At 38.1% G+C, this 26,323-nt stretch overlaps 1 protein-coding gene across 3 annotated transcripts in view; it reads right to left on the reverse strand.

The window, feature by feature from the left end:
- MAEL (maelstrom spermatogenic transposon silencer) overlaps positions 1-22,410 on the reverse strand; it is a gene marked incomplete at both ends in the record, with an annotated part of 41,275 nt that extends 18,865 nt beyond the window's left edge. The window contains 8 exons of one of the 3 annotated variants that reach the window (XM_082614232.1): positions 238-379; positions 499-553; positions 1,323-1,447; positions 17,255-17,296; positions 18,753-18,908; positions 19,840-19,939; positions 21,928-22,020; positions 22,279-22,410. In XM_082614232.1, coding sequence (XP_082470358.1) covers positions 238-379; positions 499-553; positions 1,323-1,447; positions 17,255-17,296; positions 18,753-18,908; positions 19,840-19,939; positions 21,928-22,020; positions 22,279-22,410 — 845 coding nt within the window. Of the gene's footprint in view, positions 1-237; positions 380-498; positions 554-1,322; positions 1,448-17,254; positions 17,297-18,752; positions 18,909-19,839; positions 19,940-21,927; positions 22,021-22,266 lie in introns of all 3 variants that reach the window. The other 2 variants (XM_082614231.1, XM_082614233.1) reach the window with 2 other exon arrangements.
- Positions 22,411-26,323: the final 3,913 nt, after the last annotated feature.

Raw genomic sequence — 26,323 nt, forward strand, 5'->3', positions numbered from 1 at the left:
CAAAATATTCTTTCATCAGTACAGAAATTCTAACTGATAAAGCACTGTCAGTTTATTTGGTAGTTTTTTTGTTTTTATTGATAGACAAAGTAACAATGTACCTTACAATCAATTAAATCTTATATTCAAGGAAATACAATGATTCCAAAGTTTCATAGGAAAATATTGTTTAAAAAGGCAAAAACTAATCAGTTCAGAAAAAAGTCAGCATCATTATCACAAAATCACTATAAATACCTTGTGTTGCTAGAATAATCCCACATGGCCACATCTAGGAAGCTCCGAACCCAGGTCTTAGAGGGCTCCTTGAGAAATTTTTGCTGGTAGATCCCTACTACAAGATCCTCTACAGTGAGAAGTTCTAGATCTTGCCTGATTTCTTCCATTGGTAAACAGAAACACACATACAATTAGTAAGTTTAGGTACACAGAACATGTACATCAAAATGGAAGCACAGATATTAAAATGCATTTGAGCAGTGACCCAGTTTAACTTACCTGATGACTTCTCCATATGCTTCAAACACCAGTTGACTCTGGCTCTATCATCAGACTGGAGAAGGGAAAAAAAATTTACTTATTTTCTCCTATCTTCTGTTACTTTTAATTAATGTGGTCCTTTCAAACTGGGGGAAGGGGAGGGAGGAGGGGTAAGGATGGTGAGAAGGGAGAGACTGAAGAGTCTGTGACAACTAAACAAGAACTGTAAAACAGAGCAACATATTCTAGAAAATACTGCTAATAATAACCAGTTATGTTCATAAAGCAATGTTAATATACTTTATGAACAGCAAGTGAGACTTAGGGTAAGCAAATGAAGAAACCAATGTTCAGAAAAAGATAAATAAGGTGATTTGTGTTCATGGTGACACTAATATACAGTAAGGTTAAAACCCAATTCTATGACACCTAGCCTAGAAGAACTTAGACAAAACAAAGAATAAAGACTACAAAAAGAAGATCAAGGGACTGCTACAAAAACAATTTTGAACAAACAATTCTCTTGCCTAGGAGGATAGGTGTACAGACTAGAAATCCATCCTTCAGAGTAAAAACAATTGAAGATATTTCAGAAGGAGAACTAAAAACATGAGATCGACCAAAGCTGAAATACATTCAGTTTTTGCAGTCTTCAAAATCCCTCCAATACCAGAGAGATTTAGACGAAAAAGCATTATACCTAATTACATTCAAAATAAGAATGAGCATATATATTTTAACACACAGCTAATACATAGGAAAAAGTTATTCCTTTGGGTATCTTTCATGGATCTTTTGGTTTCTAAGTAATGACTTAAAAGAAATTCTTATGTTGAAATTACCTTGCAGTAGACAGGTGGCCAGTTCCCTGGATTTGGTTGAATGAATCTATAAAGGTTTTGTAACACCATTGCTTGGTCATGCCCAGATTCAAAGTTTGAAATAGGAATCTTGTGAGTAGAATTACCTGAAGGAAATAAAAAGTTGGTAGGAGTTAAAAATCTGACTAAGACAAATATTATGGAGTAGGTATAGAAGTAAGGGTACAGGAAGGGAGTAGTGGATAACATATTTAAGCACTTGTACCAAGCCTGCTTATGGTTAGGTACTTTACATATTTTATCCCATAATCTTATGAGGTAGATAATATACACATATTAGAGAAGAGATAACTAAGAAACACAGAAGTTAGCAGTAAGTTAATAGTTGGTGAACAGTGGAGTCAGGACTCAAACTGAGGTTTGTTAAGTGAAAGAGCCTATATAGTGTTTTCACTATTCCTATGTGGCCTTTCATGAATCTGGTTTACTAATAAGGCTGGAGACCTTGTAGTAATAACTGCTTTTTAAAAGACTGTACAATGAATACTTCTACTTCCAGTAAAACATGGACCAAGTAATTCAGACCAAACTTCCCACAAAAATTTAGGATGTCAAGAGCACCTGCGGTAGCAAGCAATTATTAGATCAAGATGCAAAATATTATAAAATCCAGAGAGGTAGTCTAGCTCTGGGGGCAGTTTTCCCCCTGGAGTAATTTGCTAATTCCAGAAGAGGAAGTTTAATGGCTGAGAGTGTGCTTCTGACAGCTTTTGCCTGGTTTGTGAGACCCCAGGTGTCTAGAAAAAAGAAACATAAATCCTCTCTGGAGGAAGCAAACATCACTATAAACCTCATTCAATCATTTTTTCCCAAATAGTCTATGTGAATAACCAGGTAAAGAAAAAAAATGAGAACCAAAACAAAGTTAATAGAGATCCAAAGGTAGTCCAGATGAAGTTACTGGACACAGATTTTTTTTTTTTTTTTTTTTTTTGCAGTACGCGGGCCTCTCACTGTTGTGATGCCTCTCCCGTTGCAGAGTACAGGCTCCGGATGCGCAGGCTCAGAAGCCACGGCCCACGGGCCCAGCCACTCCGCGGCACGCGGGATCCTCCCGGACCGGGGCACGAACCCATGTCCCCCGCATCGGCAGGCGGACTCCCAATGACTGCGCCACCAGGGAAGCCCTGGACACAGATTTTAAATAATCATAGTCAATTTAAAAAATTCATAATCAAATTATGAATTTCAGCATAAAACTGGAAACTATAAAAAAGAATGCTCAGAACTCCCTGGTGGTCCAGTGGTTAGGACTTGGCATTTTCACTGATGGAGCCCTGGGTTCGATCCCTAGTCAGGGAACTAAGATTCCACAAGCTGCAATGTGCAGCCAAAAAAAATGCAACAAGAGTTCAATTTCTGATAATGACTGACTAGGGAAAGCTGAACATATGAAACGCCTGCTTGAAAGCACTGCAGAGATATAAATGTAGTGAGGAATTATGGGCCCAAAATCTTAGAAAGGATGAAATCCTAGAGAGCTGAATCTGGCAGTTGAGTTTGTTGGTAATTTGGCCATTTATCAACTCTAGAAGAGGAGATATAAAGGCTGAGAAATTTTCAACAGATCTTGAGCTACGAAGAATTAAAAATATTACTCCAATATTACCTGTGTATATAAAAATTTATAAATTAAAAAATATTCAATTGTCTTCTGGTCTCCACTATTTATGCTGTGAAGTCAATTATAAATTTTACTGATGATTCTTTGGTGGTAATATGTCCACCTTCCTCCTTTTTTTTAAGTAAAGACCAACTAGAAAGAGACTGACTCTCATAAGTCTGAACCCAATTTTAAATTATCTCAATATCTGAAATTAGATTAAAGCAACCTGAGATGGATAGTTACTCCAGATTTCTGAAAGAAACAATCATAAATCTTTGGAGAGGAGCAACAAGTTTTCATATGTACTGTTCAGCACTCAAAAATGACCAGATATGTTAAGACAACTGAAAACTTGACTGAACATCAAGATACCCAACAGACTATAAAAATACATCCAAAAAAATGATCCCTGTAAAAGGGTTATCAGACAAAAAACTTTAAAATAATGAGGCTTATTATGTTCAAGGAAATGAAAAAAATACTGATAACTTCAACAGAACCATAAAAAAGAAACAAATGTTAACTCAAAAATTGAAAACACATTCCTCAACCCATTTTGGGATGGCAAAATAGCCTTGATAATAAAACTGGTTAAGATTAACCTCAGGCTTTAACACGAATGCACAAATCCTAAAACAAAATATTAGCAAACCAAATCCAGCAGTTTATTTAAGAGTCATACAGTGATGATGTTGGATTTGTTCCTGAAATGTAAGGTTGGTTTATGATTAGCAAATCACTATATAGACAAGAGACACAAATCATCTGAGATCCAGAAAGAGTATTCATTAAAATGTGCAACTGATATCTCTAGTGAAACTGGAAACGAAAGGGAATTTCTTTATCCTAATAAAGAATACATACCAAAACTAAGAAAAAGAGAAAAGAACACTACAGAACACTCATTGGTAAAAGATTAAAAACTAGAGCTCATAACCAGCACACTAAGACAGAACAAGTTTTAAATTTTTTAAGTAAAAGGTACAGATTAGAAGAGTCATTTCACGGATGTAAGGAAATCTGCTTAAAAAACTCAAGAGTTTAGCAAAGGTGGGATAAAACCAAAACACAAAAGTAAACAATTAGAAAATATAATTTTGAGCTATCCTGTATAATAGCAAGAAAAATGATAAGCTATAACTAATAACATTAAGATTCTGGAGAAAATTATATAAGACTTTATTATAAATAACTACACATCTAAAAAGTAAAAGAGTAGCCCCATATTAACATAAAGAATCAATATCATGAAGCTGTCAGTTCTCCACAATATGATCAAAAGATTTAAAGATGATTCAAAATACTGAGATTAGTTTCTCTGGACAGAGGACAAGATGGCAAAGTAGAGGGACCTGAGCTCACCTCCTCCCACAAAAACACCAAAAATCACAACTAAATGCTGAACAACCAGCAACAAAGGACTAGAACTGATCAGAAAAAAATATTCTACTTCCAAAGACAAAGAGGAAGCCACAACAAGATGGTAGGAGGGATGTATTCACGATATAATCAAATCCCATACCTTCCAGGTGGGTGAAGCACAAACTGCAAAATAATGATATTGCAGAGGTTCTCCCACAGAAATGAGAGTTCTGAGCCTCATGTCAGGCTCCTCAGTCTGGGGGTCTGATATTGGGAGAAGGAGCTCCAGAGCATTTGGCTTTGAAGGCTAGCGGGGCTTGATCACAAGAGCTCCACAGAGCTGGGGGAAGCAGAAACTCCCCTCTTGGAGGGCACACACAAGGTATCATGTGCACCAGGACCCAGGGCAAAAAGCAGCGACTTCACAGGAGCCTGGGCCTGACCTACCTGCTGGTCTTGGAGGACCTCCTGGGGAGGTGGGGGCAGCTGTGGCTCACTGCAGGAACAAGGGCACTGGTGGCAGAGGTGTTGGGGAGTGCTCATTGGTGTCAGCTGTCCTGGAGGCCACCATTCTGACACCAAGACCTGGCCCCACCCATCAGTCCGAAGGCTCCAGTGCTGGGATGCCTCAGGCCAAAAAAACTAACAAGGCAGGAACACAACTCCACCCATCAGCAGGCAAGCTGCTTAAAGTCTTCCTGAGCCCAGAGCTGCCTCTAAACACACCCCTTGACACAGCCCTGCCCACCAGAGGGATAAGACCCAGCTCCACACACCAGTGGGCAGGCACCAATCCCTCCCACCAGGAAGCATGTACAAGACTCTTAGACTAGCCTCACCTACCATGGGGAAGACACCAGAAGAGGAACCACAAACCTGAAGCCTATGGGGCCGTAAACACAGAAAGTCAGACAAAATGAGATGGCAGAAGAATATGTTCCAGATGAAGGAACAAGATAAAAACTCCAGAAGAACAACTAAGTGAAGTGGAGATAGGCAATCTACCTGAAAAAGAATTGAGTGTAATGATAGTAAAAATGATCCAAGATCTCAGAAAAAGAATGGAGATACAGACCAAGAAGACAGAAGAAATGCTCAACAAAGAGCTAGAAAATAAAAAGAACAAACAGAGTGGAACAATACAATAACTGAAATGAAAAATACACTGGGAAGAATCAACAGCAGAATAAATGAGGCAAAATAATAGATAAGTGAGCTGGAAGACAGAATAGTAGAAATCAATGCCATGGAACAGAATAAAGAAAAAAAGAATGAAAAGAAATGAAAACAGTTTAAGAGACCTCTGGGACAACATTAAATGCACAAACATTTGCATGATTGAGGTCCCAGAAGAAGAGAGAGAGAAAGGACCTGAGAAAACATTTGAAGAGATAGTAGCTGAAAAATTCCCTAACATGGGAAAGGGAACAGTCACCCAAGTCCAGGAAGTGCAGAGAGTACCATATAGCATAAATCCAAGGAGGAATGTGCCGAGACACATGTTAATCAATTTGACAAAAATTAAAGACAAAAAGAAAATATTAAAAGCAACAAGGGAAAAGCAACAAATAACATACAAGAAAATCCCCATAAGGTTATCAACTGATTGTTCAGCTGAAACTCTGCAAGCCAGAAGGGAGTGACATAATATACTTAAAGTGATGAAAGGGAAAAACCTACAACCAAAAATACTCTACCCAGCAAGGTTCTCCTTCAATTTTTTTTTTTTTTTTTTTTTTTTTTGCGGTATGCGGGCCTCTCACTGTTGTGGCCTCTCCCGTTGCGGAGCACAGGCTCCGGATGCGTAGGCTCAGCGGCCATGTCTCACGGGCCCAGCCGCTCTGCGGCATGTGGGATCCTCCCAGACCGGGGCACGAACCCGTATCCCCTGCATCGGCAGGCGGACTCTCAACCACTGCGCCACCAGGGAGGCCCTCTCCTTCAAATTTGACATAGAAATCAAAAGCTTTACAGACAAGCAAAAGCTGACAGAATTCAGCACCACCAAACCTGCTGTACAACAAAGGCTAAAGGAACTTCTCTAGGCAGAAAAGACCACTTCCAGAAACAAGAAAATTACAAATGGGTAATCTCACCAGTAAAGGTAAATATACAATAAAAGTAGGAAATCATCCACCTACAAATATGGTATCAAAACCAGCAATCCTGACATGAGGAGAGTACAAACACAGGACACTGGAAATGCATTTGAAACTGAGAGACCAGCAGCTTAAAACAACCTTGTATGTATATAAACTGCTATATCAAAACCTCATAGTAACCTCAAACCAAAAATCTACAATAGATATATACACAAAAAAGAAAAAATCAAACACAACACTAAAGATAGTCATCAAATCACAAGAGAACAAAAGAGAAAGGTTAGAAAAAAGACCTACAGAAACAAATCCAAAACAACTAACAAAATGGCAATAAGACCATACATAAGGGTAATTACCTTAAATGTAAATGGATCAAATGTTCCAACCAAAAGACACACTCTGGCTGAATGGATACAAAAACAAGACCTATATATATATTGCCTATAAGAGACCCAATTCGGATCTAGGGACACATACAGACTGAAAGTGGTGAGAGGATGGAAAAAGGTATTCCATGCAAAAGGAAATCAAAGGAAAGCTGGAGTAACAATACTCATATCAGACAAAATAGACTTCAAAATAAAGACTGTTACAAGAGACAAAGAAGGACACTACATAATGATCAAAGGATCAATCCAAGAAGATTTAACAATTATAAATACATATGCAGCCAACACAGGAGTGCTTTGATACATAAGGCAAGTGCTAACAGCCATAAAAGGAGAAATTGACAGTAACACAATTAAGAGTGAGGAACTTTAACTCCCCACTTAAATCTATGAATAGATTATCCAGACTAAAAATAGATTATCCAGACTAAAAATCAGTAAGGAAACACAGGCCTTAAATGACACATTAGACCAGAAAGACTTAATTGATGTTTATAGAGCATTCCATCCAAAAGCAGCACAATACTCATTCTTCTCAAGTGCACATGGAACATTCTCCAGGATAGATCACATGCTGGGCCACAAAGCAAGCTTGGGTAAAGTTAAGAAAACTGAAATCATATCAAGCATCTTTTCCAACCACAACACTAGGATATTAAAAAAAAAAATCAACTACAAGAAAAAAAACTGTAAAAACCAAAAACACTCAGAGGCTAAGCAATATGCCACTAAACAACCAATGGATCACCAAAGAAATCAAAGAGGAAATCAAAATACACCTAGAGGCAAATGAAAATGAAAGCATGACTATCCAAAACCTATGGGACTCAGCAAAAGCAGTTCTAAGAGGTAAGTTGACAGCAATACAACCTTACATCAGGAAACAAGAAAAATCTCAAATAAACAACCCAACCTTATACCTAAAGCAACTAAAGGAAAAAGAACAAACAAAACCCAAAGTTAGCAGAAGGAAAGAAATCATAAAGATGAGAGCAGAAATACATGAAAGAGAGACAAAGCAAACAACAGAAAAGATCAATGAAACCAAAAGCTGGTTCTTTGAAAAGGTAAACAAAATTGATAAGCCTTTGGCTGGGCTCAAATCAATAAAATTAGAAATGAAAAAGAAGTTACAACAGACACCAAAGAAATAAAAAGGATCATAAGAGACTACTACAAGCAAGGGTATGCCAATAAAATGGACAACCTAGAAGGAAGGGACAAATTCTTAGAAAGGTACAATCTCCCAAAACTGAACCAGGAAAAATAGAAAATATGAACAGACCAATCACAAGTACTGAAATTGAAACTGTGGTTTAAAAACTCACAACAAACAAAAGTCCAGGACCAAATGGCTTCACAGGTGAATTCTATCAAACATTTAGGGAAGAGTTAACACCTATCCTTCTGAAACTCTTCCAAAAAATGGCAGGGGAAGGCATACTTCCAAACACATTCTATGAGGTCACCATCACCCTGATAACAAAACCAGACAAAGATACCACAAAAAAAGAAAATTACAGGCCAATATTACTGATGAACATAGATGCAAAAATCCTCAGCAAAATAGTAGCAAACCAAATCTAACAATACATTAAAAGGATAATACACCATGATCACGTGGGATTTATCCCAGGGATGCAAGGATTTTTCAATATCCACAAATCAGTGTGATACACCACATTAACAAATTGAAGAAGAAAAACCACATGATCATCTCGATAGATACAGAAAAAAACTTCTGACAAAATCCAACACCATTTATGATAAAAACTCTCCAGGAAGTGGGCATAGAGGGAACATAACAAACTCATCATCATACTCAATGGTGAAAACATGAAAGCATTTCCTCTAAGATCAGGTACAAGGCGAGAAGGTCGACCCTCCCCACTTTTATTCAACATAATTTGGAAGTCCTAGTCAGAGCAATCAGAGAAGAAAAAGAAAGGAATCCAAATTGGAAAAGAAGTAGTACAACTGTCACTGTTTGCAGATGACATGATACTATACATAAGAAATCCTAAAGATGCTATGAGAAAACTACTAGTGCTCATCGAATCGGTAAAGTCGCAGGATACAAAATTAATACACAAAATCTTTTGCATTTCTATACACTAACAACAGAAGATCAGAAAGTGAAATTAAGGAAACAACCCCATTTACCATTACATCAAAAAGAATAAAATACCTAGGAATAAGTATCCCTAAGGAATCAAAAGACCTGTACTCTGAAAACTAAGACATTGATGAAAGAAATCAAAGATGAAAAACAAACAGATGGAAACATATACTGTGTTCGTGGACTAGAAGAATCAATATTGTCAAAATGACTATACTACCAAAGGTAGTCTACAGATTCAGTGCAATCCCTATCAAATTACCAACGGCAGATCTAGAACAAAAGATTTGAAATTTGTACAGAAACACAAAAGACCCTGAATAGCCAAAGCAATCTTGAGATATGAAACGGAGCTGGAGGAATCAGGCTCCCTGACCTCAGACTATACTACAAAGCTATAGTCATCAAAACACTATGGTGCTGGCAAAAGACAGACTTATAGCTCAATGGAACAGGATAGAAAGCCCAGAAATAAACCCACACACCTATGATCAATTAATCTACGACAAAGAAGGCAAGAATATATAATGGAGAAAAGACAGTCTCTTCAATAAGTGGTGCTGGGAAAACTGGACAACTACATGTAAAGGAATGAAATTAGAACAATTCTCTAACACCATACACAAAAATAAACTCAAAATGGATTAAAAACCTCAATGTAAGACTGGACACCATAAAAGTCTTAGAGGAAAACATAGGCAGAACACTCTTTGACATAAGTTGCAGCAATATCTTTTTGGATCCACCTCCTAGAGTAATGAAAATAAAAATAATAAATAAATGAGACCGAATTAAACTTAAAAGCTTTTTCACAGCAAAGGAAACCATAAACAAAACAAAAAGACAACCCACAGAATGGGAGAAAACATTTCCAAATGAGGCGACCAACAAGGCATTAATCTCCCAAATCTACGAACAGCTCATGCAGCTCAATATCAAAAATATAAACAACCCAATCAAAAAATGGGTAGAACCCCGAATAGCCAAAGCAAACTTGAGAATGAAAAATGGAGCTGGAGGAATCAGGCTCCCTGACTTCAGACTATACTACAGAGCTACAGTAATCAAGGCAGTATGATACTAGCACAAACACAGAAATACAGATCAGTGGAACAGGATAGAAAGCCCAGAGATAAACCCACGCACATATGGACACCTTATCTTTGATAAAGGAGGCAAGAATATACAGTGGAGAAAAGACAGCCTCTTCAATAAGTGGTGCTGGGAAAACTGGACAGATACATGTAAAAGTATGAAAGTAGAACCCTCCCTAACACCATACACAAAAATAAACTCAAAATGGATTAAAGACCTAAATGTAAGGCCAGAGACTATCAAACTCTTAGAGGAAAATATCGGCAGAACCCTCTATGACATAAATCACAGCAAGATCCTTTTTGACCCACATCCTAGAGAAATGGAAATAAAAACAAAAATAAACAAATGGGACCCTAATGAAACTTAAAAGCTTTTGCAAAGCAAAGGAAACCATAAACAGGACCAAAAGACAACCCTCAGAATCGAGAAAGTATTTGCAAATGAAGCAACTGACAAAGGATTAATCTCCAAAATTTACAAGCAGCTCATGCACTCAATAAAAAAACAAACAACCCAATCCAAAAATAGGCAGAAGACTGAAACAGACATTTCTCCAAAGAAGATATACAGATTGCCAACACATGAAAGAATGCTCAACATCATTAATCATTAGAGAAATGAAAATCAAAACTACAATGAGATATCATCTCACACCAGTCAGAATGGCCATCATCAAAAAAATCTAGAAACAATAAATGCTGGAGAGGGTGTGGAGAAAAGGGAACACTCTTGCACTGTTGGTGGGAATGCAAAGTGATACAGCCACTATGGAGAACAGTATGGAGGTTCCTTAAAAAACTAAAAATAGAATTACCATACAACCCAGCAATCCCACTACTGGGCATATAACCTGAGAAAACCATAATTCAAAAGAGTCATGTACCAAAATGTTCATTGCAGCTCTATTTACAATAGCCAGGACATGGAAGCAACCTAAGTGTCCAACAGATGAGTGGATAAAGAAGATGTGGCACATATATACAATGGAATATTACTCAGCCATAAAAAGAAACGAAATTGAGTTATTTGTAGTGAGGTGGATGGACCTAGAGTCTGTCACACAGAGTGAAGTAAGTCAGAAAGAGAAAACCAAATACCGTATGTTAACACATACATATGGAATCTAAGAAAAAAAAAAGGTCATGAAGAACCTAGGGGTAAGATTGGAATAAAGAGACAGACCTACTAGAGAATGGACTTGAGGATATGGGGAGGGGGAAGGGTAAGCTGGGACAAAGTGAGAGAGTGGCATGGACATATATACACTACCAAACGTAAAATAGCTAGCTAGTGGGAAGCAGCCGCATAGCACAGGGAGATCAGCTCGGTGGTTTGTGACCACCTAGAGGGGTGGGATAGAGAGGGTGGGAAGAGATATGGGAACATATGTATATGTATAACTGATTCACTTTGCTATAAAGCAGAAACTAACACACCATTGTAAAGCAATTATACTCCAATAGAGATGTTAAAAAAAATATGGGTAGAAGGTCTAAAGATGTATTTCTCCAAAGAAGACATACAGATGGCCAAAAAGCACGTGAAAAGATGCTCAACATCACTATTAGAGAAATGTAAACCAAAACTACAGTGAGTTATCACCTCACACTCGTCAGAATGGCCATCATCAAAAAGTTTACAAACAATAAATGCTGGAGAGGGTGGAGAAAAGGGAACCCTCCTACACTGTTGCTGGGAATGTAAACTGGTACAACCATTATGGAGAAGAGTATGAAGGTTCCTTAAAAAACTAAAAATAGAGCTGCCATATGATCCAGCAATTGCACTCCTGGGCATATATCCAGAGAAAACCATATTTCAAAAAGATACATGCACCCCAATGTTCATTGCAGCACTATTTCGAATAGCCAAGACAATGGAAGCAACCTAAATATTCATCGAAAGAGCAATGGATAAAGATGTGGTACACATATACAATGGAATATACTCAGCCATAAAAAAGAATAATATAATGCCATTTGCAGCAACATGGATGGACCTAGAGATTATACTCAGTGAAGTAAGCTAAAGACAAATATCATATGATATTGCTTACATGTTGAATCTAAAAAGGAAAAATGATACAAATGAACTTACTTACAAAAAGATTCATAGACTTAGAAAACAAATTTATGGTTACCAAAGGGGAAAGGTGGTGGGGAGGGATAAATTAGGAGTTTGGGATTAACATATACATGCTACTATACATAAAATTGATAATTAACAAGGATCTACTGTATAGCACAGGGAACTCTACTCAATACTCTGTAATAACCTATATGGGAAAAGAATCTGAAGAAGAGTAGACATGTATAACTAAATCAGTTTTCTGTATACTTGAAACTAACACAATGTTGTAAATCAACTATATTCCAACATAAAATAAAAATTAAAGAAGCAGCTGTGGTATATATATATGCATAGGACTACTACTCAGCCACAGAAAAGAACACAATTCTGCCATGTGCAGCAACGTGGATGGACCTGGAGGGCACTATGCTTAGTGAAGAAGCCAGACAGAGAGAGATCAATACTGCATGACATCGCTTATATGTGGATCTAAAAAAACAAACTAGTGAATATAGCATAAAAGAAGCAAACTCACACATATAAAGAACAAACCAGTGGCTACCAGTGGGAGAGGTGCAATATAGGGGTGGGGGAGTGGGAGGTACAAAGTACTGGGTGTAAGAGAGGATCAAGAATGTATTGTACACCATGGAGAATATAGCCAATATTCTGTAGTATCTGTAAGTGGATCTTTAAATCTTTAAAATTGCATAAAAATCAAAAATTTAAAAATATAAAAATACATATACACCCCCTTAAAAAAAACCCAAATCCTGAGATTAGAATCCTGTGATTCCAAATCCTGAGATTCTAAATCTCAACAAGCTTTCTGTGAAGCATGATAAACTGATTCTGAATTGTATGTGGAAAAGCAAAAAGTCAAGAATAACCATAGTATTCCAAAAGAACAAAGTCAAGTAAATATGATCAAAATATCGTGTTTAACATATCACATGGGCACCAAAAAACAAGCAGGTCGATAGAACAGAAGATATCAGAAAGACTCATGCATAAAATGAAACGTGATATGATACAGGTGGCACTACATATGGGGAAAAATTGATTATTCTATAAATTATGCTGAGACAACTGATTATCCACATGTGAAAAAAACGGAACTGAATCTCTTCCTCACATCATACATAAGTCAATTCCAGGTGGAATAAGAACTTGGAACTATAGAAGAAAATAAATATATCTTCATGGCCTTCAAGTAGAAGGGAAATCTTAAATAAGACCAAAAAACCCCACAACCATGATGGAAAAGATACATGTACTGAACTAAAAATAAAAACTTCTGTTCATTAAAATACACCATAAAGAGAGTAAAAAAACGCAAGGCACAAACTGCAAATAGGTATCTGCACACAATTAAAACAATCAATAAAAACATATATTATAAACTTCCATAAACCACTAAAGATGAAAAACAACCCAATGGAGAAATGGGGAAAAGACATTGCTGAGTTAAAAAAAAAAATACAAGAAATATACACAATATGTTATATAAAAGTTCAAGCAGAATTAAATACACCATTTAAATATGTATTTATCATAAAATTATTCCTAAAACAAAGGAAATAACACAAAATTCAGAACAGTGGTTCTCTTAAGAGGGAGGATGAAATCAGGGGGAAATACAGGGGTTCAATGACAACAGCAATGTGCTATTTCTTCAGCTGACTGATCAGCAGGTGCACTGCTGATCATTAATATTCTTTCCACCTTAAGTGAATGTTATGATGTTTTTGTGTGTGTATGAAGCTTCATTTTAAAAGCTGATAGACCTTTTGTACAGGAAGCTGAAAGCAGTTTCTAAGGCTTTGCTCCTTTTAAAGCAGAGTTTCTCTCTCAAAAATCGTTAGTGAAATAGATAGAAGTAGAGTTCCTCTGGGGAAGTGTGGGAGAATGAGATAGGCCCAAACCTCCTACCTGCTCCCCACTCCAACACACACATACAGAACCTGCACTCCCCTTCAGAGGAACATACGGGTTGGAGGGGGGGAAGTCTATCAAAATCTCTTCCAATCTTGAAATTCTTCGATATTATGTGCTAAACCATAATGCCCATGAAGCCTTCGCTTGATTTCACTTGTAGGTACTTCTTAAAAGGCCAGATAGCACAGGAGCATTTGAAACATCTACATGCACATTCTTTAACTTCTAATCAAATTGTAACCACATCAAATTGTAATTGTTTCAGTGTGTTACTGTATGAAACACGGTCTTTTCCTAAATATCAGCTTGATTACACTAGCCTGGGCATTTTTAGTTATTATGTCAACATAGCTGTCACTCTAATACACTCATTTGTCTTATTTAATTGGCACATTTCTCAGGGTTATCAAATTGGCAATTTAAGACATGCTTAAATTGGTGAGCTCCAAGGCTCTTAGGTTTCCTGAATGAAAAACATTGTGCTCAGTTTTAATGAGTCTGAAAAAAAAACTCAAGAAAACATTCCTGGAGTCCTTAATAGGTTTGTTTCTAAGAACCACACTTTCTCTACAAATTGTGAAATTTTTTGTTCTAGTTCTGTGAAACATGCCATTGGTAGTTTGATAGGGATTGCACTGAATCTGTAGATTGCTTTGGGTAGTATAGTCATTTTCACAACGTTGATTCTTCCAATCCAAGAACATGGTATATCTCTCCATCTGTTTGTATCATCCTTAATTTCTTTCATCAGTGTCTTATAGTTTTCTGCATACAGGTCTTTTGTCTCCTTAGGTAGGTTTATTCCTAGGTATTTTATTCTTTTTGTTCCAATGGTAAATGGGAGGATGCTCAACATCACTAACCATTAGAGAAATGCAAATCAAAACTATAACGAGGTATCACCTCACACCAGTCAGAATGGCCATCATCAAAAAATCTACAAACAGTAAATGCTGGAGAGGGTGTGGCGAAAAGGGAACCCTCTTGCACTGCTGGTGGGAATGTAAACTGATACAGCCACTATGGAGAACAGTATGGAGGTTCCTTAAAAAAGTAAAAATGGAACTACCGTACGACCCAGAAATCCCACTCCTGGGCATATACCCTGAGAAGACCATAATTCAAAAAGAGTCATGTACCACAATGTTCATTGCAGCTCTATTTACAATAGCCAGGACATGGAAGCAACCTAAGTGTCCATCGACAGATGAATGGATAAAGAAGATGTGGCACATATATACAATGGAATATTACTCAGCCATAAAAAGAAATGAAATTATTTGTAGTGAGGTGGATGGACCTAGAGTCTGTCATACAGAGTGAAGTAAGTCAGAAAGAGAAAAACAAATACCATATGCTAACACATATATATGGAAGCTAAAAAAAAGAAAAAAAGGTTCTGAAGAACCTAGCAGGACAGGAATAAAGACGCAGATGTAGAGAATGGAATTCAGGACATGGGGAGGGGGAAGGGTAAGATGGGATGAAGTGAGAGAGTGGCATGGACATATATACACTACCAAATGTAAAACAGATAGCTAGTGGGAAGCAGCCACATAGCACAGGGAAATCAGCTCGGTGCTTTGTGACCACCTAGAGGGCTGGGATAGGGAGGGAGGGAGGGAGACACAAGAGGGAGGATATATGGGGTATATGTATATGTATAGCTGATTCACTTTGTTATAAGGCAGAAACTAACACACCATTGTAAAGCAATTATACCCCAATACAGATGTTAGGAAAAAAAGAACCACACTTTCTGTTAATCAGTTAATTTGGAAAGACTGTAAAAATAAGCCTTTAAAAATGATTTTTTAAAAATTTAATCAGAAACAAAATAAACAGTAAAGGGACATTCTCACAAATGAGTGTCTGGCACATAGGGATTCCAATGCACTCATGAGATGAACAAACCAGAAAAAGAACTTAAGTAAAAAATGTGAAATTAATTCTCCAGGTAAGTTCCTATTTTTGGTTTTTACCACTACCTATTTTGTCAAATAACCTCAGACAATGTAACACTTGAGATTAGCTAGGTTCACACCTCAAAGTTACAACAGAATTTTTATTCTATAGTTTTTTTTCATTCAAAGCTACAAACTTACTAAAAAAAAATTGCCTTAAACTCCTTGTTCCAAGGCCTACAGCCCTGATCCCAGGCAAACAAAAAAGCACTAGTACAGGGGCTTCCCTGGTGGCGCAGTGGTTGAGAGTCCGCCTGCTGATGCAGGGGACACGGGTTCGTGCCCCGGTCTGGGAAGATCCCACATGCCGCGGAGCGGCTGAGCCCGTGAGCCATGGCCGCTAAGCCTGCGTGTCCAGAGCCTGTGCTCCGCAACGGGAGAGGCCACAACAGTGAGAGGCCGGCATACCACAAAAAAAAAAAAAAAAAAAAAAAAAGGACTAGTACATATTTTTCACTAAGACTGGAAAAAACTCAAAGGACATAACCAAAAATGAGTTTAAAATATTCTCTGCATTTATAAAGAACAATATTATAAGTATTACAAAACAGTTGCTTGTTATGGCAGATTTGGAAAACTTATTTCTAATTTCAAACCCTTCTACCAGCTAATTGCCTATATTTTTAAGAAAAAAAACCTGACATTTTGAATAAAACTTAAAAAGCAAACCTATTATCATGATTTTCATTTTAATCAAATAAGAAACTGGTTAAAATCTAGTTTCTAGAAAAGAGTACAAGAGCTTAGACATACACAGTCACATCCTTTGGTTGCAAAATACTTAAAATAGAAACCCGTTTTCCTCATCTGAAAAATTAATTCATAGCTGTTTTGCTGTTTAACATTCTGTTATTTTTGAAGTATCAACTTTTTATTCCTTAATTTTGAATGGATATTCCTGTGAATGGCCCTAAATCTAGGTAACCTGATACCTGTTAAAAGACCTACCTATGCACCTGGCCAGTAAAAGCCGCTGATCTTCAAGCCAAAGGATATAAGCAGAAAAAAGAATAAAATAAAAACACAATCTCCATAAAGGGAAAAGGATATTATCCTTTCATTCTATATAATTTTTAAGTTTTTAAGGATTACATACACCATCTACCACTTCTATGAAGATTCTCCAACAGTAATTTAGGTTTTTCTTCCCCCCAATCAATGTTTTATGTGTCTGTTTAAAGCAGCATCTTAACCAGGTACGCATATATTCAATGCCTATATTCTACCCCATTACTTTATACTTACTTGCAGCCTGACAATGAAACCGAAATCCTCGTGGAATTTCACCTGTAATACAAAATATTTTATTGAGAGAAGCAGAAATCTGGAAGCTCTCTGGTTGTGCTACAGTAATATTTCACAGGATAACCAAATCATAACATAGGTACTTGTTACTGCTATGTGAAATTACAGAAGATTAAACCCTCCTAAGGGAGTTTTTTCCTAACCAAAGGTATTATGACTATCAAATAATCTTGGTATATTGTCTAAGCTACTTTAAAAAGCAAGTTATCCCTCAGAGAGAAAGAAATACTAGGTAAAGAAAATTTGTGCTTAAGGAATCTTAGCCAGGGGTCCACGAAGAGGCCACAGGGATTCATGAGGCCCTTGATATAGCAAGGTATTTACGTATTTCTCGGAGGAAAAAAGTCTCCAAATTCTATTTTTTAATGTTTTACACCCGTACAGAAAAAAGTAGTTTTTTGAAATGTCCTAAGCAGCAACTCTCCTAAGTGTAAGTAGGAAAATTTTTCTTGTTATCTCAAAACAAGGAAAAGTACTGGACTGTCCTAATGAACTTTAGTGCAACTGATAAAACTGAAGATGAAATTCTTCTTTTCCCAACCTCTTCTCCTTTACTCTTCTCCCTACACATTCTTCCCACTTACCTTTAAAGGTATAGTGCTCCCTTAACTACCATCTACCAACTTGGGAATTGAATCAAATCCTATGTCTTCATTACTAATTGCTTTTGATGGGGTGGAGTAGTAGGAAGAAAAAATAGTGAGAATACCCGAGAGCCTATTAAATACTAGGCTATTTCCATACCTTCTCATGTATTCCTTAGAACAGGCCTCCAATAGGCATTATCCCCAACCTATAGACGAGCTAATAGGCTCAGAAAGGATAAGTACTTTGCTCAAGGTTATAAGGCAATAGCAAGTTAAAAACTAGTGACTGTGGAGGTGAAGGATGGGGTAAAGAAAGAAAAGAGCAAAGGTATAAGAAGCTTTCAAGAAATTCTAAGATGTAAGACCACAAATAAGCAAATAGCAGTCTTCACATTTTTCAAGCATTCTATCCACCCAACTCTAATGCTTACTTGAGGTTAAAAGACTAAACCAAAGGGCTTCCCTGGTGGCTTGGTGGTTGAGAGTCCGCCTGCCGATGCAGGGGACGCGGGTTTGTGCCCCGGTCCGGGAAGATCCCACATGCCGCGGAGCGGCTGGGCCCGTGAGCCATGGCCGCTGAGCCTGTGTGTCCAGAGCCTGTGCCCCGCAACGGGAGAGGCCACAGCAGTGAGAGGCCCGCGTACCACAAAAAAAAAAAAAAAAGACTAAACCAAAAACTCTGTGTCAACACTTAGTTCTAAAGTTTTTCATCCAATTACTATGAAGTCCTGTGTTACATTTTAAGAACTTACCTACACAACAGCTTTTAATAAAAATACTATTATCAAATAAGGTCAATATAAAAAACATAACTTTTAAAGATCTAGCATCTACTCTAATTGGCCACTTACCAGGATTTATAAAGCTGTGGAAATCTGCCATAATACCTTCTTGGAGAGAGTATTTAACACAGCCTATTTCACAAGGGAGGAAGCGCTGTTCACAGTGAGGAGGTAGCTCGCCATGGCTAAAAATGTTCAAAAAATAAAAAATGCCTCCAAGGAGAGCTTAAAAAATAATAATAAAAAAGACAACATGAACAGATGAGCATTTCGCATTTACCCCTTTGACAAAACCAAAAGTTTTAGAACCTTTCTCCTTGTGTTCCTATATCCCTAAATGAGCTGGAAAAGAGAAAATAAATCAGCTATACCAGGTAAATTAATGTTTTTATAATTACACTTATCAAGGATTAAAGTAATAACCACTCTTTGCATGAAGTAACAAAATTATTCAAACTTGCAGCCAGCTCTACGTAATTTAGCTGTACATAAGCCCTGAATCTCAGGAATGACTTAAGAAAAGCTGTGACCCATACTCAAAAAATATAAGGGCTAGGGAAATAAAACCAAGTACAATCGGTGTAGAAAAACTCTATGGACAATTCAGTTCACTCTTTACTTTTTACCAATATACACAAGACCACTTACAAATTCTCTAAAGGAAGAAAGAAATGTGAGAATGTAAGGAGGTCTTATTTACCAGGATTGGCCACACTTAAGACTGCTGAAGATTAAATTTTTAACAAAGAACACATTTAATAAAAAAGAGCCGGAAGGAATAGCAAGGACTCTGATTAGCTGTGTTTTTATCTAGGCTAGCTCAATTTATCTTTACCTTTATAACAAGTGTATGTAAGTGTCTAGCTATAAACACTTAAATCCAAAAAAGTATGTTTAATAACATATGAAGTGGTAGAAAACAAGAGACCAGATTTTTGCAAAAACAGAAAAAAAAAACTCCAGTGTTACTTCAACGAAAGCACATTACCCGATCTTTTACAACTTTAGTGCCATCATGTTCAAACACCTGTAGTCAATTACTTTGAAATGCAGAATCAAAATGAACAGAACACGTTTACTGATCATAGTATAGTATAGTATCATAGTATTTTAAACACCCAAATTTATCTAAGCATACATTTTAGTATTACTCTACCTTGATCACTTTTTAGAGACAAGCCTGACATATCCAGGGGTGAAACATTCTGCTTTGGTACAAGCATGCCTGGACTCCTCAGTAGGGTGGAAACAGGTTTCTAAAGAAAAAGGTAATCATTGACCACATACTTAAACTCTCGCTGGGCATTTTTACCATATATTTAAATTTAGCAAAATAACTACAAAACAACCCACAGATTACTTTGGTAACCTCTCCAGGCCAATAAACCCAATGAGTATATAAATAAATAAGCGTCAATAAAACCAACACCCAAAGGCAGACAATGGCAAAAATCTATAAATATTTTGTATCAAAAGGCTGAGTGGTAAATAACCACTCCAATTACTGCTGAAAGCCATTTGCCCACTACTGATAATCTAAACTAATCCTACTGGGTCACACAGTCCAGTGGCCAAAAAAATATCATTTCCCAGGACTTCCCTGGTGGTGCGGTGGTTAAGAATCCACCTGCCAATGCAGGGGACACGGGTTTGAGCCCTGGTCCGGGAAGACCCCACATGCCGCGGAGCAACTAAGCCCGTGAGCCACAACTACTGCAGCCCGCGTGCCTAGAGCCCGTGCTCCGCAACAAGAGAAGCCACTGCAATGGGAAGCCTGCGCCCCACAACAAAGAGTAGGCTCCGCTCACCGCAACTAGAGAAAGCCCGCGCACAGCAACAAAGACCCAACGCAGCCAATAAATAAATAAATAAATAAATAAATTTATTTTTAAAAAAATCATTTCCCGAAGTACTCTAATATTATTTGTTCTTCACTCAAAGTAAAAACCAGACTGTGCTGACTCCAAGTCTCAATGACTTATACATACAACATGGCTTTCATTTTGAGGGGAGATGTCTTAAGACACTGTAGTGAGAAGAAAAAAAAAATTATGGCTCACAAGTACAAATTCAACTGATAAGAGCTTCTACTCAAACATAAAGCCACAAAATAAAAATCTCTCAAACCTAAAACAAGCAAAACTCTCTCGAATTTCAATCCAATATTAACAGTTTATAATAAGAATAGAATTTTTGCTATGTAAGAATGGGAAGGGGGCTTCCCCGGTGGCGCAGTGGTTGAGGGTCCGCCTGCCCATGCAGGGGACGCGGGTTCGTGCCCCGGTCCGGGAGGATCCCACATGCCGCGGAGCGGCTGGGCCCGTGAGCCATGGCCGCTGAGCCTGCGCGTCCGGAGCCTGTGCTCCGCAATGGGAGAGGCCACAGCGGCGAGAGGCCCACGTACCGCAAAAAAAAAAAAAAGGGAAGAATTCAGAGGGAGGGGGGAAATTCCACAATTACCTTGCCTTTTCTTGATATGAATCAGCAACAAATTTTATTTAGTGCTTTAACATCCTGCTACACAGAAATTAACCCAAATAAACTTTATACAACTCTTACCTGTAAGACACAAACATTCACCAACATCCACAAATCTTGTTATCTCCATACTTTAAACACAGGAACTGGCCTCGTTCCAGGTGTCATTCAAAAAGAGAGAGGGGACCAAACTACTTGCAAACATTTGAAAAGGGGTTCTTAAATCATAAAGGAGTTAAAAGAGACCCTTAGAGGTCATCTAGTACAAACCCTAAATATCAACGCTCCCTTTGCTGATCACGATCTACTGGGTGCAGGTTTTCTAATGGGATTTTCCCTGGCCTTCATCATCAAATGATACCAAGGTGTGCCCTAGTACCGGAGCCTAATAGGTTTTTTTGTTTGTTTTTTTTTTTTTGCGGTACGCGGGCCTCTCGCCGCTGTGGCCTCTCCCGTTGCAGAGCACAGGCTCCGGACGCGCAGGCTCAGTGGCCATGGCTCACGGCATGTGGGATCTTCCCAGACCGGGGCACGAACCCGTTTCCCCTGCATCGGCAGGCGGCTTCTCAACCACTGCGCCACCAGGGAAGCGCCTGCTAGTTTTTAGCAGGCATTCTCTGACATGAGTAAAAAAATGAAAAACTTCTTTGCACTCACCCAAATCACCCAGTCGTCTACCACTGACATTCACCCATTCACTCATCCAGCATTTACTGAGCATGCCTATGTGCCAGGCAGGTGACTGCTCTTCTCTGGCTAAATTTACCTGATTCTCCGAAGGCCCAGAGTTCTTCCCCTGGGCAGCCCTCCACTTTCGAGCCATTTCTGCATATTTCTTCTTTTCTTCCTCCCTCAGGAGCTTGAGGAGATAGAAGGGGGAGACAAGCAGCAGCAGTGAGGACCTACTGCCCAGGGCCCCGCCTGTAGATGCCTGCACATTCCAGGGAGACGGAAGCGGCGACGGTTGCCCTGAGCCGCGGACGGGCGGGGGTGGGGGGGTGGGGGGGTGTCTCTCCCGCTCCAGCAGGGGCCCAGGGGGTCACTGGCCTCCTCGAGTCTTGTTTCCCTCCCATTTGCTCAACTGCCCGACCCCGGGCTCACTGGCCTCCAGCCTTACCGCCCAGTCATTGGAACAATAGGGGATGGCATCAGTGACGCGAGCCACAGGAAGGCCTCTCCGCCGTAGTTCGGGGATCTTCTCCTGCACGAAGAAATAGTAGGGATTGCGACTGGCCCTGCGGTTAGCCATGGTGAGCGCGGTACAGGCCTCGAAGCGGGCCAGAGACAATACCACCCTCAGCCGTCCTCGTCCGGCTCACGCTCTGAGTAACCGAGGCGGAGGCCTGCGCGCGCAGGTCCGCAGCTCTCAGCCAATCAGGGCACGGTGCGCAGGCGCATTGGCCTCGCCAAGAGAAAAACAGCCCGAGACGGTAAGATTCCCCCGCTTGCGGCCGTGGGGGCGGGCAGCGGGGGGAGACGTCACAGGTGAGGAGTATTCTGATAGTCTGGGATGAGTCGTTGGCGGAGGTATTATCACATGGAAGCAATTTCAGTGTATTATTGCGTAACATCCATCAAAATAGGTAGAGAGAAAGAGGACCAGCAAGTGCTTCAGTTTCTTCTGTTTTACAACTGTAAGGGGCCAAATCCGTGCTGAGAATTGTGAAAGGTATTGGGTGGGGGGAACAGAGTGAGGAACACGACTAAAGATCTTTTCCCTCAAGAAGTTTACAATCTAAGGGTGAGGGAGGCGGGTAAGATGACGAAAACCACCAGTATGATTTGATTTGGTTTTTCCCCATTCTTAAATGACATTATTGTTTCAAAGAACATGGTTTTTAAAAACGCAGTTTTTCTTAAGTGTTTGGAAGGAAACATACAGTAAGAGGCTGAGATTTTAAATAATGTCTTTGAATAAAGTTTTATAGATTTCCTCATAAAGGTCTGGTTTCTTTATTTTTTGGTTGTTTTATTCCTAGAATATATTTGGAACTATTATATGTATTTCTTTTTTCCATTATGTTTTCTAATTAGTTAATGCTGATGTGTAGAGAAGGTATTGATTTGAGTGTTAATCTTGTGTATTTAGTCACCCTGCTGAACTCTCAAATTGGTTCAAATAGTGCCAATCGATTTTCTTGGATTTTCTAGTAATATGTGCTTCCCACAGAAATTCCTATCTGTGTTCAGTTTATTGAGTATGTGTATACATGTTGTATGTATATGTTTTAAAATCAAAAACAGGAGTTGAAATTTTATTAAATGCTTTTTGTTCATCTTTTCAGATGACCATATGGTTTTATCCTTTAATTGGTTAGCTCAATAAATGATATTGCTAGATTTTTCTAATTTTAAAGCATCCTACCATTCCTATTACTATAACCTCTTCTTGATCATGCTTGGCATTGCTTATTTTTTAAAGCATACTTAATGTGGGATTTTTGCTTCCTTGATTGAAGTGATATTAAATTACAGATTTTTTTCATGATATCCTTACAAAATATTGGTATCAGCGTTGTAATAGCCTCATAAAATGAACTGCTATCTTTTTCTCTGTTCACTTTGAACAACAGATGGAATTATCTATTCCTGGACAGTTTGGTAGAACTTCACTAGTAAAACTCTTTGATCATAGTATATCTTTGGAGGGTGGGGTTGACCTTTGATTACCATTTCAATACTTTATATGGTTATTAGTCTTTTCAGGTTTCCTACCTTTCCTTCAACCAATTTTGGTAATTCATTACTTTTTATAAAATTGTCTATTTCATTTAGGTTTTCATTTATATTGCTGTAAAATGTTGGCAAGAATGTGACACAACTAGAATTTTCATACAGTGGCAGTTTCTTACAAAGTTACACATACATTTATCATAGGACCAAGAACTTCCACTCATTTAGGAGAAATGAAAAAATATATCCCCTTGGAAATGAATTTCATAGCAGCTCTATTTATAAGAGCCCCAAACTGGACAACCCAAGTGTTCACTAAGAGATGAACTGATTTAAAAATTGTGGTATATCCATAGTAGACTGCTATTCAGGAATGAAATGCAATGAACTATTGATATTCAACATGGATGAATTTCAAGATAATTTTGTTGAATGAAAAAAGGCATACATAAAAGGATAGATACTGTATGATTCCACTTATACAAAACTCAAGAAAAGGTAAAACTATCATTTAGAAATCAGATCAGCAGTTACCTAGGGCCAAGAGGTAGACAAAGGGGATTGACTGAGAACTGACAAGAGAACTCTTGGGTTGTCAGAAATATTCTATACCTTGATTGTGGTGGTAGTAGTTACAGGTGGCATATAGTTGTCAAAACTCCTCAAATAATACATTTAAAAGGTGTGCATTTTATTGTGTGTAAATTATACTTCAATAAAGTTGATTTAAAAAACAAAATTTGGGCCTCCCTGGTGGCGCAGTGGTTGAGAGTCCGCCTGCCGATGCAGGGGATACGGGTTCGTGCCCCGGTCTGGGAGGATCCCATATGCCGCGGAGCGGCTGGGCCCGTGAGCCATGGCCGCTGGGCCTGCGCGTCCGGAGCCTGTGCTCCGCAGCGGGGGAGGCCACAGCAGTGAGAGGCCCGCATACCGCAAAAAGAAAAAAAACAAAAACAAAAACAAAAACAAAAACAAAAAAACAAAATTTATTGGCATAAAATATTTGCTTGTAATTTAAAATATACATAATTCCTTATGTTATTTATACCTTGTCTTTTTTTCCTCTTAATACTTGCCAAAGTTTATTTTATTGATCTTAAAAAAAAACAACTTTGGGTTTTATTGATGAACTTTACAGTTTTCCTATTCCTTTTTATTTCTGCTTTAAGTTTACAGAGTCCCTCTTTCTATTCCTTCAGGCTAGTTTGTGGTTCTTTTTCTAGTTTCTTGAATAAAAAGCTTCATTCAAGTATTTTCAATTTCTATTTACTATCTTTCTAGTTTTCTTATTTTTCCTTTTTCTGCTTTCGTTGGATTGATCAGTTAGTTTTTGCTCTACTTCCTCTTCATTGGCTTCAAGTTATGCATTCTATTTTGCTTCATTCAGTAGCTACCCATATTTTTAAGACACTTGTTTTATTCTTTTATTTTTTTTTAAGACACTTGTTTTAAAACATATTTTTATAACAACTTATACAGTTAATAGGTACCCATTACCTATTAGACAAATAGACCCAAATAGACAAGAAGCTTAGAGAGCTATTGCTTCCCCTCACTTAGTATCCCAACCCACTGCTCCACCACCCCATTGCCATCTCCCATGTTATTATCTGGGATTTTAGTTCCAGACTGCTTTTTTATACCAATGTTGAGACATGATGGAAGTACAGTAAGTTAAATACATATATCTAAAGCATACAACTTGATTAGCTTTAACATATGTGTACAGCTGTGAAACCATCACCACCATCAAGATAATGAACATATCTACCCCCAAAAGTTTCCTCACTACCCCGCTTAGGCTGCTTGAAGTTGCCCCATAGTTCACTAATATTCTATTCATTTTTTTCCCTTCAGTCTTTGTTCTTTGCATTTCATTTTGCATTTTCTACTGCTATTTCTTCATGTTTACTAATCTTTTCGTCTGCAGTGTCTGATTTGTTACTAATCCCATCCAGTGTATTTTTTGTATCAAATCATTTAGTTTTCATCTTCAGAATTTGATTTAACTCATTTTTATATCTTCTGTATTTCTACTTAATGTGGTCTATCTGTCCTCTACCTTTAACATGGAATGTAGTTATAATAAGGAATATAGTTATAATAACTACTAAATATCTTTGCCTATTCATTTCATCATCTGTGTCATTTCTGGGTCTGTTTCTACTGTTTGATTTTTCTCCTTATTATGGGTTGTATTTTGTCCTGCTTCTCTGTAAGCTTGGCAATGTTTGGTTGGATGACGGTTGTAAATTTTACCCTGTTGAATGCTGCATATTTTTGTATTCTTATAAATATTCTTGTGCTTTGTGTAATTTGGAAACAATTTTAGTCTAGTTTTTCCTCCTTTTGAGGTTCGCTTTTATGCTTTGTTATTCGGAATCAGAGCAACCTTTAGGACTAATTTTCTCCTCTGCTGATATAACACCCTTCTGAGTACTCTTCCTGACAACCCATGAATTTGGAGGTTTTTCCACTTTGGCTAATGG

This window comes from Mesoplodon mirus (assembly GCF_964341445.2).
Source record: "Mesoplodon mirus genome assembly, chromosome: 3".
Classification (NCBI taxonomy): Eukaryota; Metazoa; Chordata; class Mammalia; order Artiodactyla; family Ziphiidae; genus Mesoplodon; species Mesoplodon mirus.